This window comes from Chelonia mydas, chromosome 4 (genome assembly GCF_015237465.2).
Source record: "Chelonia mydas isolate rCheMyd1 chromosome 4, rCheMyd1.pri.v2, whole genome shotgun sequence".
NCBI lineage: Eukaryota > Metazoa > Chordata > Testudines > Cheloniidae > Chelonia > Chelonia mydas.
The window spans coordinates 16,384,043-16,397,121 of NC_057852.1; the positions used below are offsets into that span (position 1 = coordinate 16,384,043).

At 45.9% G+C, this 13,079-nt stretch overlaps 1 protein-coding gene across 1 annotated transcript in view; it reads left to right on the top strand.

Moving 5' to 3' along the window:
• Positions 1-251: 251 nt before the first annotated feature.
• Positions 252-13,079, top strand: part of BMP2K (BMP2 inducible kinase) — a 104,341-nt gene continuing 91,513 nt past the window's right edge. The window contains exon 1 of the mRNA XM_037896740.2: positions 252-822. Within this exon, the coding sequence (XP_037752668.1) occupies positions 669-822 (154 nt within the window). The 5' untranslated portion in view covers positions 252-668. The remainder of the gene's footprint in view (positions 823-13,079) is intronic.

The window sequence follows — 13,079 nt, forward strand, 5'->3', positions numbered from 1 at the left end:
GCTCTCCCCCTGGCCTAGGGGCAGGGCCATCCCCGCGCGCACGCGCCAGCCTCCCCGGGGGCTGGAACCCCTGCTCCTCCAGCGTTCGAAACGGTCGTTCCCCCTCTAACGGCAGGCGGGGTCCAGCACCAACGTTCTAAACAACGGCCGAGGCTCTCAAAGGGCGGCGCGAGCTCTCCCTCCCTCCCCACGTGCCGGCCAGGCCTGGCGACCTCACTTCCGGCCGCGGGGCGGGGAGTGGGCGGAACCGGAGGAGTGCGCATGCGCCGCTGACCGCACACAGCCCAGGCGAGGCGGCTGGTCCCTTGCAGGTCCCTGAGTGCTCGCCTCGGTGCTGCTGCTGCGGCTGGGCGCAAAGTCCGCGCCGGGCAGGGCAGCGCGGGGTCCCCCCCTGGCCCTGCGGGAGCAAAGGGGGCGCAGCTGGGCCCGGCGCTTCCCACCCTCCTCACCCCCCCGGCCGCGGTGCCGCTGCCTGGCGGGGCGGCGGGCGAGTGAGCGGGGCGGGGGCAGCTCCCCGCGGGCGGAATGTGAGGCTCGCAGCCCGGCTCCTGCCAGCGGCGAGCGGTTCCCCGGGCAGCGCGTCCTCTCCTCCACCCCCGGGCACCCCTCGCTGCGGGGCCGGGCACTGCCCGCGCTTCTCCGGCTCCGTCCCCAGCCCGCCGCTCGCCATGAAGAAGTTCTCCCGCATGCCCAAGGCCGAGGGGAGCGGCGGCGGCGGGACGACGTGCGCTGGCTCCGGCGGCGCGGGCGGAGCGGGCGCCGCGGGCCGGGTGCTCGCTGTGGGACGGCACCAGGTCACCCTGGAGGATCTGCTGGCGGAAGGTAACGGGTGCAGGCCCCGGGCCGTGGGGGTGGGCAGTGCCAGGGCAAAGCCCCCGCCCTCTCGGTGGAGATGCCCCGGGGGCGATCGGCGGGGCAGGGCGGCTCAGCCCCCATCCCGCTCGCTTTCCCAGGGCCACGAGTGCCGGCCCATGCCCCTGCGAGAGGGAATCGGGGCTGGGAGGCAGGAGCCCTGCAGAGTCCATGAAGGGGGCTCCCGTAGACCGACTAAAAAGTTGGGGACAGAAGGAGAGAGGTCTTCCCTTTGCGCCCCCACTCTGGGCTAGAAGCCGGAGACCTTTGGATGCCCCTTTTTTCTCCTCCCCCCGGCACTGGCTCTCCTTCCCAGACTCTAAATAGCTGCATACACATTATAAGCCGGTTAGTGATTTTTTTTTTTTTAAATGATTGGCTGGTGCATTGGCCTCATTATAGGGTTTACTTAGTTTCCTGGCATATTGTCACCAGTAAACCAGTATGAAATTGCCTAGCAAGTGGCATGCTGCTGTTGGATCTGATGATTCATTGGGTCAGATCAAATGGTGTTTCAGAGAATGTGTGTAGTGTACAGTAACCAATGCCAGAGAACGGGCTTGTATAAGATTTTTGTCCTGTTTGCTAAGTAATTCTAAATGAAGCTCATATTAAGGCCTAACTTCTGGAATTCAACAGATTTGTACTTGGATCAGCAGTGAATGTGTGGTGTTTGCAGCTTTATATGCAGTAGGACTCCTGTCTTTCCCCTTGCAACAATATTTGATTAATTACTCCATCATTAGCATGCTGCTTGTATTGTTAAACCGGCAATTGACATTGCAGTGAACTTATGTTAGACAACAAAAGCTCTGAATGGGCAATATTTGGTCATTTATTCTATGCATTTTAGTAAACTAAATAACATAGGTAATCTTGACTAGTATCCGCTTTGGGTTCTTATTGTGGGAGTAACCAGTATAGTTCTTATCCCTTAGCTAAATGTTTATGTATTCTCTACACTATGAAGACTACTGTAAAATTCCCTTCTCGGATGGTTGGACATAAGGCCAGTTTTGTTTTGCAATACACCTATGCGGTGTGGTATTCTTGCAAAATTAGAAAACAGTAAAGTGAATAAAATTATGTTAATGTTTATTGTCGGAGAAAGAAAAGGAGCACTTGTGGCACCTTAGAGACTAACCAGTTTATTTGAGCATAAGCTTTCGTGAGCTACAGCTCACTTCATCGGATGCATACTGTGGAAAATACAGAAGATGTTTTTATACACACAAACCATGAAAAAATGGGTGTTTATCACTACAGAAGGTTTTCTCTCCCCCCACCCCTCTCTCCTGCTGGTAATAGCTTATGTAAAGTGATCACTCTCCTTACAATGTGTATGATAATCAAGGTGGGCCATTTCCAGCACAAATCCAGGTCCCCCCTCCCGCCCCCCCCCCAAATCCATTCTCCTGTTGTCGGAGAGTAGACTTATGTGCATATGCATGCTGGCAAATTTTCATGGTTTATTTATAACTCTCAACCCAAGTACTGTGTGCAATTGTGTAGGTTTGCATGTTCTCATTACCCCTTGCATATATTTATTAAACTGCTATTAATGTCAAACAATGTTTATAGGTTCTAAATTGATTTCCTTATTTCAAAGTGAGAGAATTGGTAAACGGCTAAAGCATTGCAGATACTGATAGTAGATCTGAGTACTGTTTAACCCGTGCTATTGAAAAATGATTGCAACGGGAGTATGTTATTGTGGAATTTTCATTTTTTCAAAAGTATGTGGGATTCTGGGAATCCTCTTTAGAACCTTGAAAGGTCTATTGAAAAATATGAATACTAAGGAAGAACTTGCCTACCCTGACTTTTAGTGCTCTCTGAAAGGGACACTGTCATCTTGAGATCTTTTTGATTTAAAAATATGAAATGAATAGTTTGTTACTGCATCTTTTTTTAGCTTTTGTGCAAATTTTTCTGTAATAATTTCCTATTAAGGTTTCAATTCAACTATTAAATACCCACACAAAGGAATACTGACCATGCACTTCGCAGCACTTGATGCCAAAAGTAGAGTGGAATTTTCCCACCTCACCTTTCAATTAATATCTTTATCTATTGTAATGGATTTTTTTAAATCTTTCACACAGAAGTATTAGTTGACAGTATCCCTTTAGCTAAAATTGAATTAGTGTTCAATATTGAGAAGAAGGGTAGTTTTGCTTTTGCAGTTTGGAAGTGAGCTCAGTACTCATGCATTAGTTTTAGGCCACCAATTCCACAACTAGCAATGCAGGTGGACCCTTTTATGGAGCTTTAGCCCTGGTCTACACTGTGGGGTTAGGTCGAATTTAGCCTTGTTAGGTCCATCTTAAAACGAATGTGTCTACACAACCAACCCCTTTCCGTCGACCTAAAGGGCTCTTTAATCGACTTCTGTACTCCTCCTCGGCAAGGGGCGGAGTGCTAAAATCGACCTTGCTGGGTTGAATTTGGGGTAGTGGAGACGCAATTCGGCAGTACTGGCCTCCGGGAGCTATCCCAGAGTGCTCCAATGTGACCGCTTTGGACAGCACTTTGAACTCCCATGTACTAGCCAGGTACACAGGAAAAGCCCCAGGAAATTTTGAATTTAATTTCCTGTTTGGTTCGCGTGGCGAGCTCAGCAGCACAGGTGACCATGCAGTCCCCCCAGAATCGCAGACAAGCTCCAGCATGTACCGAAAGGGAGACACTGGATCTGATTGCTGTATGGGGAGAAGAATCTGTGCAGGCCGAAATCTGATCAAAAAGAAGAAATGCTAAAGTATATGCCAAAATCGCACAGGGCATGGTGGAGAGAGGCTACAACAGGGACACGCAGCAGTGACGCGTGAAAGTTAAGGTGCTCAGGCAAGCCTACCAAAAGACAAAGGAGGCAAACAGTCGCTCAGGGTCAGAGCCCCATACGTGCCGCTTCTATCATCAGCTGCATGGCATTCTAGGGGGGGACCCCACCACTGCCCATGGACACCTGCAAGGGGGGAGTTTCACGCAACAAGGAGGAGGATTTTGTGGAGGGGGAGGAGAATGCTCAGCAGGCAAGCAGTGAATCTGTTCTCCCTGGCAGCCAGGACCTTTTCATCACCCTGGAGCCAATACCCTCCCAAGGCAGGATCCCCAATCCTGAAGCCAGAGAAGGCTGCTCTGGTGAGTGCACATTTGTAACTACAGTACAGGGTTTAAAAGCAATAGTGTTTGTTTTGCTCTGAAGAATTGGGATGCATTCGCAGCCAGTACAGCTACTGGAAAAGTCTGTTAACGTGTCTGGGGATGGAGTGGCAATCCTCCAGGGACATCTCCATGAAGCTCTCCTGGAGGTACTCTAAAAGCCTTTGCAGAAGGTTTCTGGGGAGGGCTGCCTTATTTCGTTCTCCATGGTAGGACACTTTACCAGGCCAGTAGCAAGTAGTCTGGAATCATTGCAGCACAAAGCATGGCAGCGAATGGTCCTGGGTTTTGGTCGCATTCAAGCAACATTCGGTGTATATCTTTGTGTTAGCCTCAGGAGAGTGATATCATTTCATGGTCACCTGGTTGAAATAGGGGAATTTTTGTAAGGGAACAGTAAAAGGACCCCGTTCATGCTGGGTTGTTTGCGCTTGGCTAAAAGGGATCATCCCTGAGAACAGCCACATGGCGGGGGGAGGGGTGAAGGGATCATCCCAGAGAATAGCCACGTGGTGGGCTGGAGGGAGGTGTGTGCTGCACATCCACCCGAAAACCGCAGCCCCTCCTTTTAAATGTGAAACCCAACTGGCATTACTTGCTATGGGAAAGGATGGCGCTGCAGTTTGAAACCATTCCCACATGTTATGAAGGCGTAAGAAGCCAACCCTGTGTACCAAAAGGCTTACCATGGCTGCCTGGAAACCAAATTCTGTTGCTCCATACCGGCAGGCGCTCAATATAAAAGGCAAAATGCGACCTTGTACCTAAAGCACATGTGCTGTCTGCTGTGAATTGCTTGATTCACTGTGAAAGAGTCTCCTTGTTCTCAGAAATGTATTATTTTAAATTTTACTCTCCCTTTTTATCTCCCCCCAGGTGCAAATGTTTCTATGCTCCCTCTATCATTTCCATCCCTGAGGTTATCGCAGATTAGAAGGTGAAAAAAACGCACTCGCAATGACATGTTTTCCGAGCTCATGCAGTTGTCCTGCACTGATAGGGCACAGCTTAATGCATGAAGGCATTCAGTGGCAGAGGCCAGGAAAGCATTAAGTGAGCGCGAAGAGCAGAGGCAGGAGGCGGTGCTGAAGCTAATAGGGGAGCAAACGGACATGATGAAGTGTCTGTTGGAGCTTCAGGAAAGCCAACAAGAGCACAGACCTCCGCTGCATCCATTGTGTAACTGCCTGCCCTCCTCCCCAAGTTCCATATCCTCCTCACCCAGATGCCCAAGAACGTGGGGGGGAGGCTCCGGGCACCCAGCCACTCCACTCCAGAGGATGGCCCAAGCAACAGAAGGCTGTCATTCAAACAGTTTTGATTTTTAGTGTGGCTACAATAAGCAATGTGGCCTTGTCCTTCCCTCCTCCCGCACCCCACCCAGGCTACCTTGTCAGTTATCTCACTTTTTTTTTAATTAATAAAGAAAGAATGCATGGTTTCAAAACAATAGTTACTTTATTTCCTTTGCCAGCTGTGATTGAAGGCGGGAGGGTGGTTGGCTTACAGGGAATTAAAATCCACAAAGGGGGCGGGTTTGCAGCAAGGAGAAACACACAACTGTCACGTCTGGCGAGTCATGAAACTGGTTTTCAAAGCCTTTCTGATGTGCAGCATGCCTAGCTGTGCTCTTCTAATCGCCCTGGTGTCTGGCTGCTCAAAATCGGCCGCCAGACGATTTTCCTCAACCTCCCACCCCGACATAAACGTCTCCCCCTTACTCTCACAGATATTATGGAGCACACAGCAGGCAGCAATAACAATGGGAATGTTGATTGTGCTGAGGTCTAACCTAGTCAGCAGACAGTGCCAGCAAGCTTTTAAACGTTCAAAGGCACGTTCTACCACCATTCTGCACTTGCTCAGCCTATAGTTGAACTGTTCCTTACTACTGTCCAGGGTGCCTGTGTATGGCTTCATGAGTCCTGGGAGCAAGGGGTAGGCTGGGTCCCCAAGGATAACTATTGGTATTTCAACATCCCCAACGGTAATTTTCTGGTCTCGGAAGTAAGTTCCTTCTTGCAACTGCTCAAACAGCCCGGAGTTCCTAAAAATGCGAGCGTCATGCTCCTTTCCTGGCCATCGTACGTTGATGTCAGTGAAGCATCCCTTGTGATCCACCAGTGCTTGCAGCACCATTGAGAAATACCCCTTGCGGTTTACATACTGGTTAGCAAGGCGGTCCGGTGCCAAGATAGGGATATGTGTTCCATCTGTTGCCCCACCACAGTTAGGGTACCCCACTGCAACAAAGCCATCCAGTGCGACCTGCATGCACATTTCCCAGAGTCACTACCCTTGATAACAGAATGTCAGTGATTGCGTTGGCTACTTGGATCACAGCAGTCCCCACAGTAGACTTGCCCACTCCAAATTGATTCCCGACTGACCTGTAGCACAGTCAGGCGTTGCAAGCTTCCACAGGGCTATCGCCACTCGCTTCTCAACTGTCAGGGCAGCTCTCATCTTGGTATTCCTGTGCTTCAGGGTGGGGGAAAGCAACTCACAAAGTTCCATGAAAGTGCCCTTATGCATGCGAAAGTTTCGCAGCCACTGTGAATCATCCCATACCTGCAACACTATGTGGTCCCACCAGTCTGTGCTTGTTTGCCGGGCCCAGAATCAGCGTTCCACTGTATCAACCAGCCCCACTGCCACCATGATGTCCCAATTGCCACAGCCTGTGTTTTCAGGAACGTCTGTGTCCATGTCCTCATCACAATCGTCCTCATGCTGGCGTCTCTTAGTCTGGTTCTGCACATACTCCAGGATAATGCGCAAGGTGTTTATAATGCTCACAACAGCGGCAGTGAGCTGAACGGGCTCCATGCTTGCCATGGTATGGCATCTGCACGGGTAACCCAGGAAAAAAGGCGCAAAACGATTGTCTGCCGTTGCTTTCACGGAGGGAGGGAGGGGCGACTGATGATGTACCCAAAACCACCTGTGACAATGTTTTTTGCCCCATCAGGCAATGGGAGCTTAACCTAGAATTCCAATGGGCAGCGGGAACTGTGGGATAACTACCCACAGTGCACCGCTCTGTAAGTCGATGAGAGCCACGGTACTGAGGACACACTCCCCCGACTTAATGTGCTTAGTGGGGACGTACACAATCGACTGTATAAAATGGATTTCTAAAAATTGACTTCTATAAAATCGACCTAATTTCATAGTGTAGACATACCCTTATTGAAGTCAATGGGGCTCAGTATAGGGATCTGCCTTTGCAAGGCTTGTTACAGGATACAGTTTTCTTGGATTGTGTAGGGGTATGATTCTCTAATAGTTGAGGAGGTGACTTAAAATAGGCCTGTGGTAGAAAACAGGGAAATTGGATAGTGCTTTGCTCAGGCTTACATACTTAAGAGGACTGGTAATCTCGTTTGTAAATTGTCAGTTAAGAAAAATATAAACTCTAATTTAAGGTGGATGATGTTAGGATACTACATCAGCCTAAGGGTTGGAGAAAAGTAATACGTGTGTAGCCTGTCCCTTTTGTTGGCTGCTGTGTTATCAAGTAACTTCGCATTAGCCATAAAATATAATGTTGTCTATAACTTCATCCTTTTGTGTGTATCTGCTTTTGCTCTATGATTACATTAGAAAGCATTCAAGTCAAACTTACTGTTCAAGTTAGTTGATAATGTTCAACGTTTGTACTCAGCAATGATAGTTAGTGGCATTGTGAAGACATCTGCATCTGTAATCCTTCCACTGAAGCCAAAAGAAATGAAAGTGAAAATGTGGAATTAAAAATTAGCAGAGCTAAAATAAAATCTACTTGCGCAAGGGCCCGTAGGAACCTTTCATCGTGTTATTTACTTCTGCAAACTCTAAGGTTCTGTTTATCCTCTTTCCTGTAAAAAGCAAGTTTCTAGTCCTTATAGTTGTGAAGAAAATGTTCCTAATATGGTGTAGGGCAGGGGTTCTCAAACTGGGGGTCGGGACCCCTCAGGGGGTCGCGTCCTGTGAGCCTCCACCCTGAACCCCGATTTGCCTCCAGCATTTATAATGGTGTTAAATATATAAAAAAGTGTTTTTTATGTATAAGGGGGGGTTGCACTCAGAGGCTTGCTGTGTGAAAGGGGTCACCAGTACAAAAGTCTGAGAACTCCTAGTGTAGGGTTCTCTTGCCTTTCTGAATGCAGGCATACCATCTCAGCCACTCTTGTCAGTTTTCACTGTAATTTAAATGCCGATGAAACTGATAAGAGGGAGACCAATTTAAATTCAGTGTTTCTTGGGATGAGCATTGGAAGTGGTCAAGCACTGGAGCTGTCAATGGAGAGGATTCAAAAGAGATTTGGGGAGAGCTAAAGTAGTAGCTACAGGAGCCATGGAGACTGTAGTATGGGAGTTGGGGGAACAGGAAGAAAAGGCTGGCTGAGAGGAGCAGCAGGCAGAGGACGTTTGGGCTGGAGGGTACCACATTGATCAGACCCGTACTAGCTGGAGGCTATAAAAGATGGAGTCCTGGGGGGGGTCCAGGGTAGCATCCTAGTGGGACTCCCAATGCCTTCACCTGTTGCAGTAACTGGAGGTGTGGGGGCTGGCTTATCTGAGCATTATCAATTTGACAGCAACCTATTAGACCCCAGCCCTGTTTGTAATCTCATTGTATTAGGAGATCTGGTATCTGTTTGTTTGACTTATTTGGCAGATATTTTTTTAATTCAGCTAGGTCTACGGCGGGTCAAATACTGTTCAGCAAACATTACTATTTTTGTTAAATCCTCTAGTCAGGATTAGGGGCACCATTGTGTTTGGTCCTGTATAAACCCACTGGAAGATATATGGTCTATGCTTCAAAGAGCTTTTAGTCTAGGGCAACTGGAATTAATAAAATAGAAATTTATTTAAGAATTCATTGCAATTTGAATACACAGCTGTCTATTCTTCCAATTGAAATGGTGTGGAGTGGCCATGTAGATATTTTCACCCCAGCTGATAGGCTTAGTTGTTGGATAAGTATGTGTTGGATAAACATGTCAAACTCTGAAAATTAATATTTCAGGTTGAGTGTTTGAAGGCTATTACAAAGGCAGGCCCTGATCCTATAGCTTGACTTCAGTTAGGCTCCATGTGAGTGGAGGATTGGTGCCCTGGAAGTGGCAAATTGGTATTTTAGAGGTTTACCTATACATAAATTGCTAGCATACAGTAACGAATCTTCACTAGATTTGCCACTGTAATATACATGTCCTCACTGTAAAGAGGAACAATGCCAAGGAGAGTACTGCCAGTCTTTCAGTGACTTGAATGGCTAGACTTCATAGCATTGCAAGTTTGTTTGGAATGGGATGGGTACCGGAATGAGAGAACAGCATCCATCTGCTGGAACACAATGATTCATGAGATCTAAAAGCACTGTTCTTTTCAGGGATGTTCTGGTCATGACACTTTGTGTCTGGTATAGTTTTCATAAATTAGCAAAAACATGATCAGTCTTACCCGAGAGAGAGAGAAATTTCTGTCTCGGGTGGAGCAAAATTACTTATTTCTGTGCGCACTGCCTATTAGGTGGAGATGGAATTCTGAGACATACATCGTAAATATTGGATTAAGCAGAGCGCAACATTCACCCAGAAATATCTTCACTCGTAAATCAGCATGGTGGGTTGTTTGGTTTCTTTGTATCTGGAAACAGCAGTCAAGTTCTGTGTGGCTTCTCCATAGGTCTGGACCCAAGATATGAGGTGATGAATGACTTCTCATAGTGCTGGGCAATGTTTCTCATTTATGCTTTCCCGCTGCGCCCCAGGATAGTTGAGGGTGGCAGTGATACTGTTCCCACCCTCCCTGGCTGAAGAGGCTATGTTTGTCAGAACTGATTAACCTGGCATGGACCTTCCAGTGCCTGCCTGCCTCCCTCCCTCTCTGTCTCTCTCAGTGGTGGTTTGCTATTGCAAAAAAAACAATTTTCTAGGACCAGACAGTATAAAACGGGTAACTTTAACTGATCATTTCTCTCATGAATGCTAAAAAGAAGTCGTCAAATAACTTATTCTACTGAGTGGTGCAAAGTCCGTAGTTTAATTACTGTATTAAAGAATGAAACATACTTTTGAGTTCTTCCAGAAGGACTTTAAAGTGGTTGTATAAGAGAGTCCAAGCAAAAAGGTCAAGTCTCTCTGTCGTATAATGTTATAGTGTTCAAGAAAGAGAAGTTTTACACAAACACCAACGTTAAATGTTTCCTCTGGTCAACAGCCCTTTTTCCAGCCTCCAACGTCATGGAGCACTACCTTAAAAGTTCAGTCTGCTTCTTATAGCAGTACCCCGCTCAAACTGCTGCAGAAGGTATCATTATACTTTCCACTAAAATATATCTCCTCATAATTAATAACTGCACGCAGACAAAATTTTGTGATGAGACCCAGTATTTTTAAAATTAAACAAGTAGTCCACTGGGCAACCTTAACTCAGAATTAACCAAGTTTTGGGGTAGGTAATATATAATGTAGGTGGTTCTGGATGTCCATTTTTAAAAGATGGTCTTGGTTCCCATTCTGGAGGCATACTGCTGTGAAAATCCTATTATAATGGATCTGTGCAACATAGCACAATGAAGAATAGGAAAAGCTACCAGCGCTTTCCTGAGTTTTTTTTCCTTTCTTTGAGTAATAAACTGTGGCTCACCATAAAGCTAAACAGATGATTTAGAAAAGCAGAGCTGAATTAATCTGAGTGTGGAAATTCTCAACTAGAGGGAACTTCAGGAGATGGTGGCAGAGATGGGTAGGCCTGGTTCTGCCTCCAAGCTGCAAGCCTGCTGAAGTGTCCATTGTGATGAATCTGTGGACTTTGTTACTTGAAAGGAAATTTTCATATATGCTTAGATAAATTTTTGTATTCTCTAGCTTTCAGTCTGAATCAAAATCTCAGTATTGACCATTCTTGTTCCTATAGGCAGAGGATGTGTTCCCATCTGCTACTTCATTTTTACACCTTAATTAGGTAACTATATTAAATGGAAACTAAGGCCTGGTCTACACTACACAGTTAGGTTGACGTAAGGCAGCTTACGTTGACCTAATTATGTCAGTGTACACACTACAGCCGTGTCCTGCCAGTGTAAGTACCGTACTACACCGATATAATAACTCCACCTTCATGAGAGTCGTAAAGCTTATGTCGATGTAATTAGGCAACGCAGTATCTCTGTAGACACTGTGTGACTTACATAAGCTGTTGGCTGCCATGCTGGAGCCTTGAAATTTGACAAGAAAGCTGGGATCCTACAGCCTGGCTGCCCCTGGTGCTCCGGAATATGGCTGTGCCCGCCTGGCTCCCCACTCAGGGAAGCAAGAAGCCCGGGTGGCTCCTCTTCCCCGTTCCCCCCCCCACCCCACAGTGGGGAGCTGCACTGAGTTGAGAGCCATGGCTCTCCGCCCCTCCACACTGTCCATCTTCAGTTGGTGGAAGCGCTCCTTGTGAGGATGTGCACCTCTGACAGAAGTAGGGTAGTGTGAACATCAGTAATTACTGAGGGGGCTGTAAGTTGACCTAACATAGGTTGACTTAAGTCTGTAGGGTAGACATGCCTTAGTAACTCTTTGCAAGCTTACATTTTGTTACACAGGCTTTCTTCAGCACTTCAGCAGTTAGGTCACATGTATCATGCTGCTCCTTGTATCTTCAAATAAAAATAAGAATCCTTTCTGTTGGGAGTCTAGAAAGCTTTAGATATTCAAATGCTTATGGACTACTCTGTTTGCTCAGGAAAAAGTAGTCCAGAAAAAATCAAGACTTCTTGTAAGTTTAGAGAGACAGTTAGTTTTCCAAACTGCTGGTTTGTTTAAGGGCTTTACAAAACATAATATGAATTAAACTTTGTTGAGAAAGGTTAAATACACAACTCACAACTGGTGCTGCCCCTAAACACAACTATGCTGTGCTAATACAGGAGAGCTAAAAAATGGAACTGACTTCTCTCTTTTGCCCAAGCTAAGTTACCTCAAAAAAATTAAATAGCAAAATTGGTGAAAAGGAAATAGATTTAAAAACATTTCAGACTTAAGTGTGATGATGATATAAACTTTAATTTTCTGTATCTTGTCTGTTTATAGAATAAAACATTATTGTGACTGTGAAAGAACATAAAATATTTGATATAGTTATTTTTATTTGAAGTCACAGCTTTGAAATAAGTAAAATATTCCAAATGGAGGACTGAGGAAACTATACAACCTAAAAAGAAAAGGAGTACTAGTGGCACCTTAGAGACTAACCAATTTATTTGAGCATAAGCTTTCGTGAGCTACAGCTCACTTCATCGGATGCATTTCATTCGTGAGCTGTAGCTCACGAAAGCTTATGCTCAAATAAATTGGTTAGTCTCTAAGGTGCCACTAGTACTTCTTTTCTTTTTGCGAATACAGACTAACACGGCTGCTACTCTGAAACCTATACAACCTAACTGTTCTGTCATGCATTCCCCTTCTCTCCTCTGCACCCAGCGCGACTCCACATGTACAAACTAAGTTTCTATATGAAATTCAGTGAGAGTTTTATGTCAATAGCATGTGGGGCAGGAGGTGAAGGGTTAAAGGAACTTTTGATCTTGGAGTTATGTAAGGCAGGAAAATAGGCTGTTGAGTACTAAAAGGTATTCTAGGGTTTTAACTTCATCAACACTTCTGATAGACTAGCTCTAGTAATAGCAATATGAAGTGAGATTAACATTTTGCTTTCTACAGGATGCAGCTGTGTTCAAATACATTTTCTTTAAAAACAGGAAGTGCCTATGGGTAGATGTGTGTAATTCTTGATTTGTCTTTCCCATATGTTGTTGATGCATAACTGAGAGTGTACTGAGTAGAGGAAGGCTTCGTTTTAACTCAGTGTAGTGGTACTAGGTACAAAATAAGAAAAAATGTTATGGCTCCCTCCTTAGCATTTCATTTTCACTGAAAAGTGTTTAATTTTGGTGGAATAATAAAATTAGTAACTAGTCTATTTTGTTTACTAACTCAGTATACTTTAACTGATTTTGATGTATCCTAAATTAGAATAAGATCTTAACACTTTTACCCATCTACTTCACAGGGCTGTTAGGA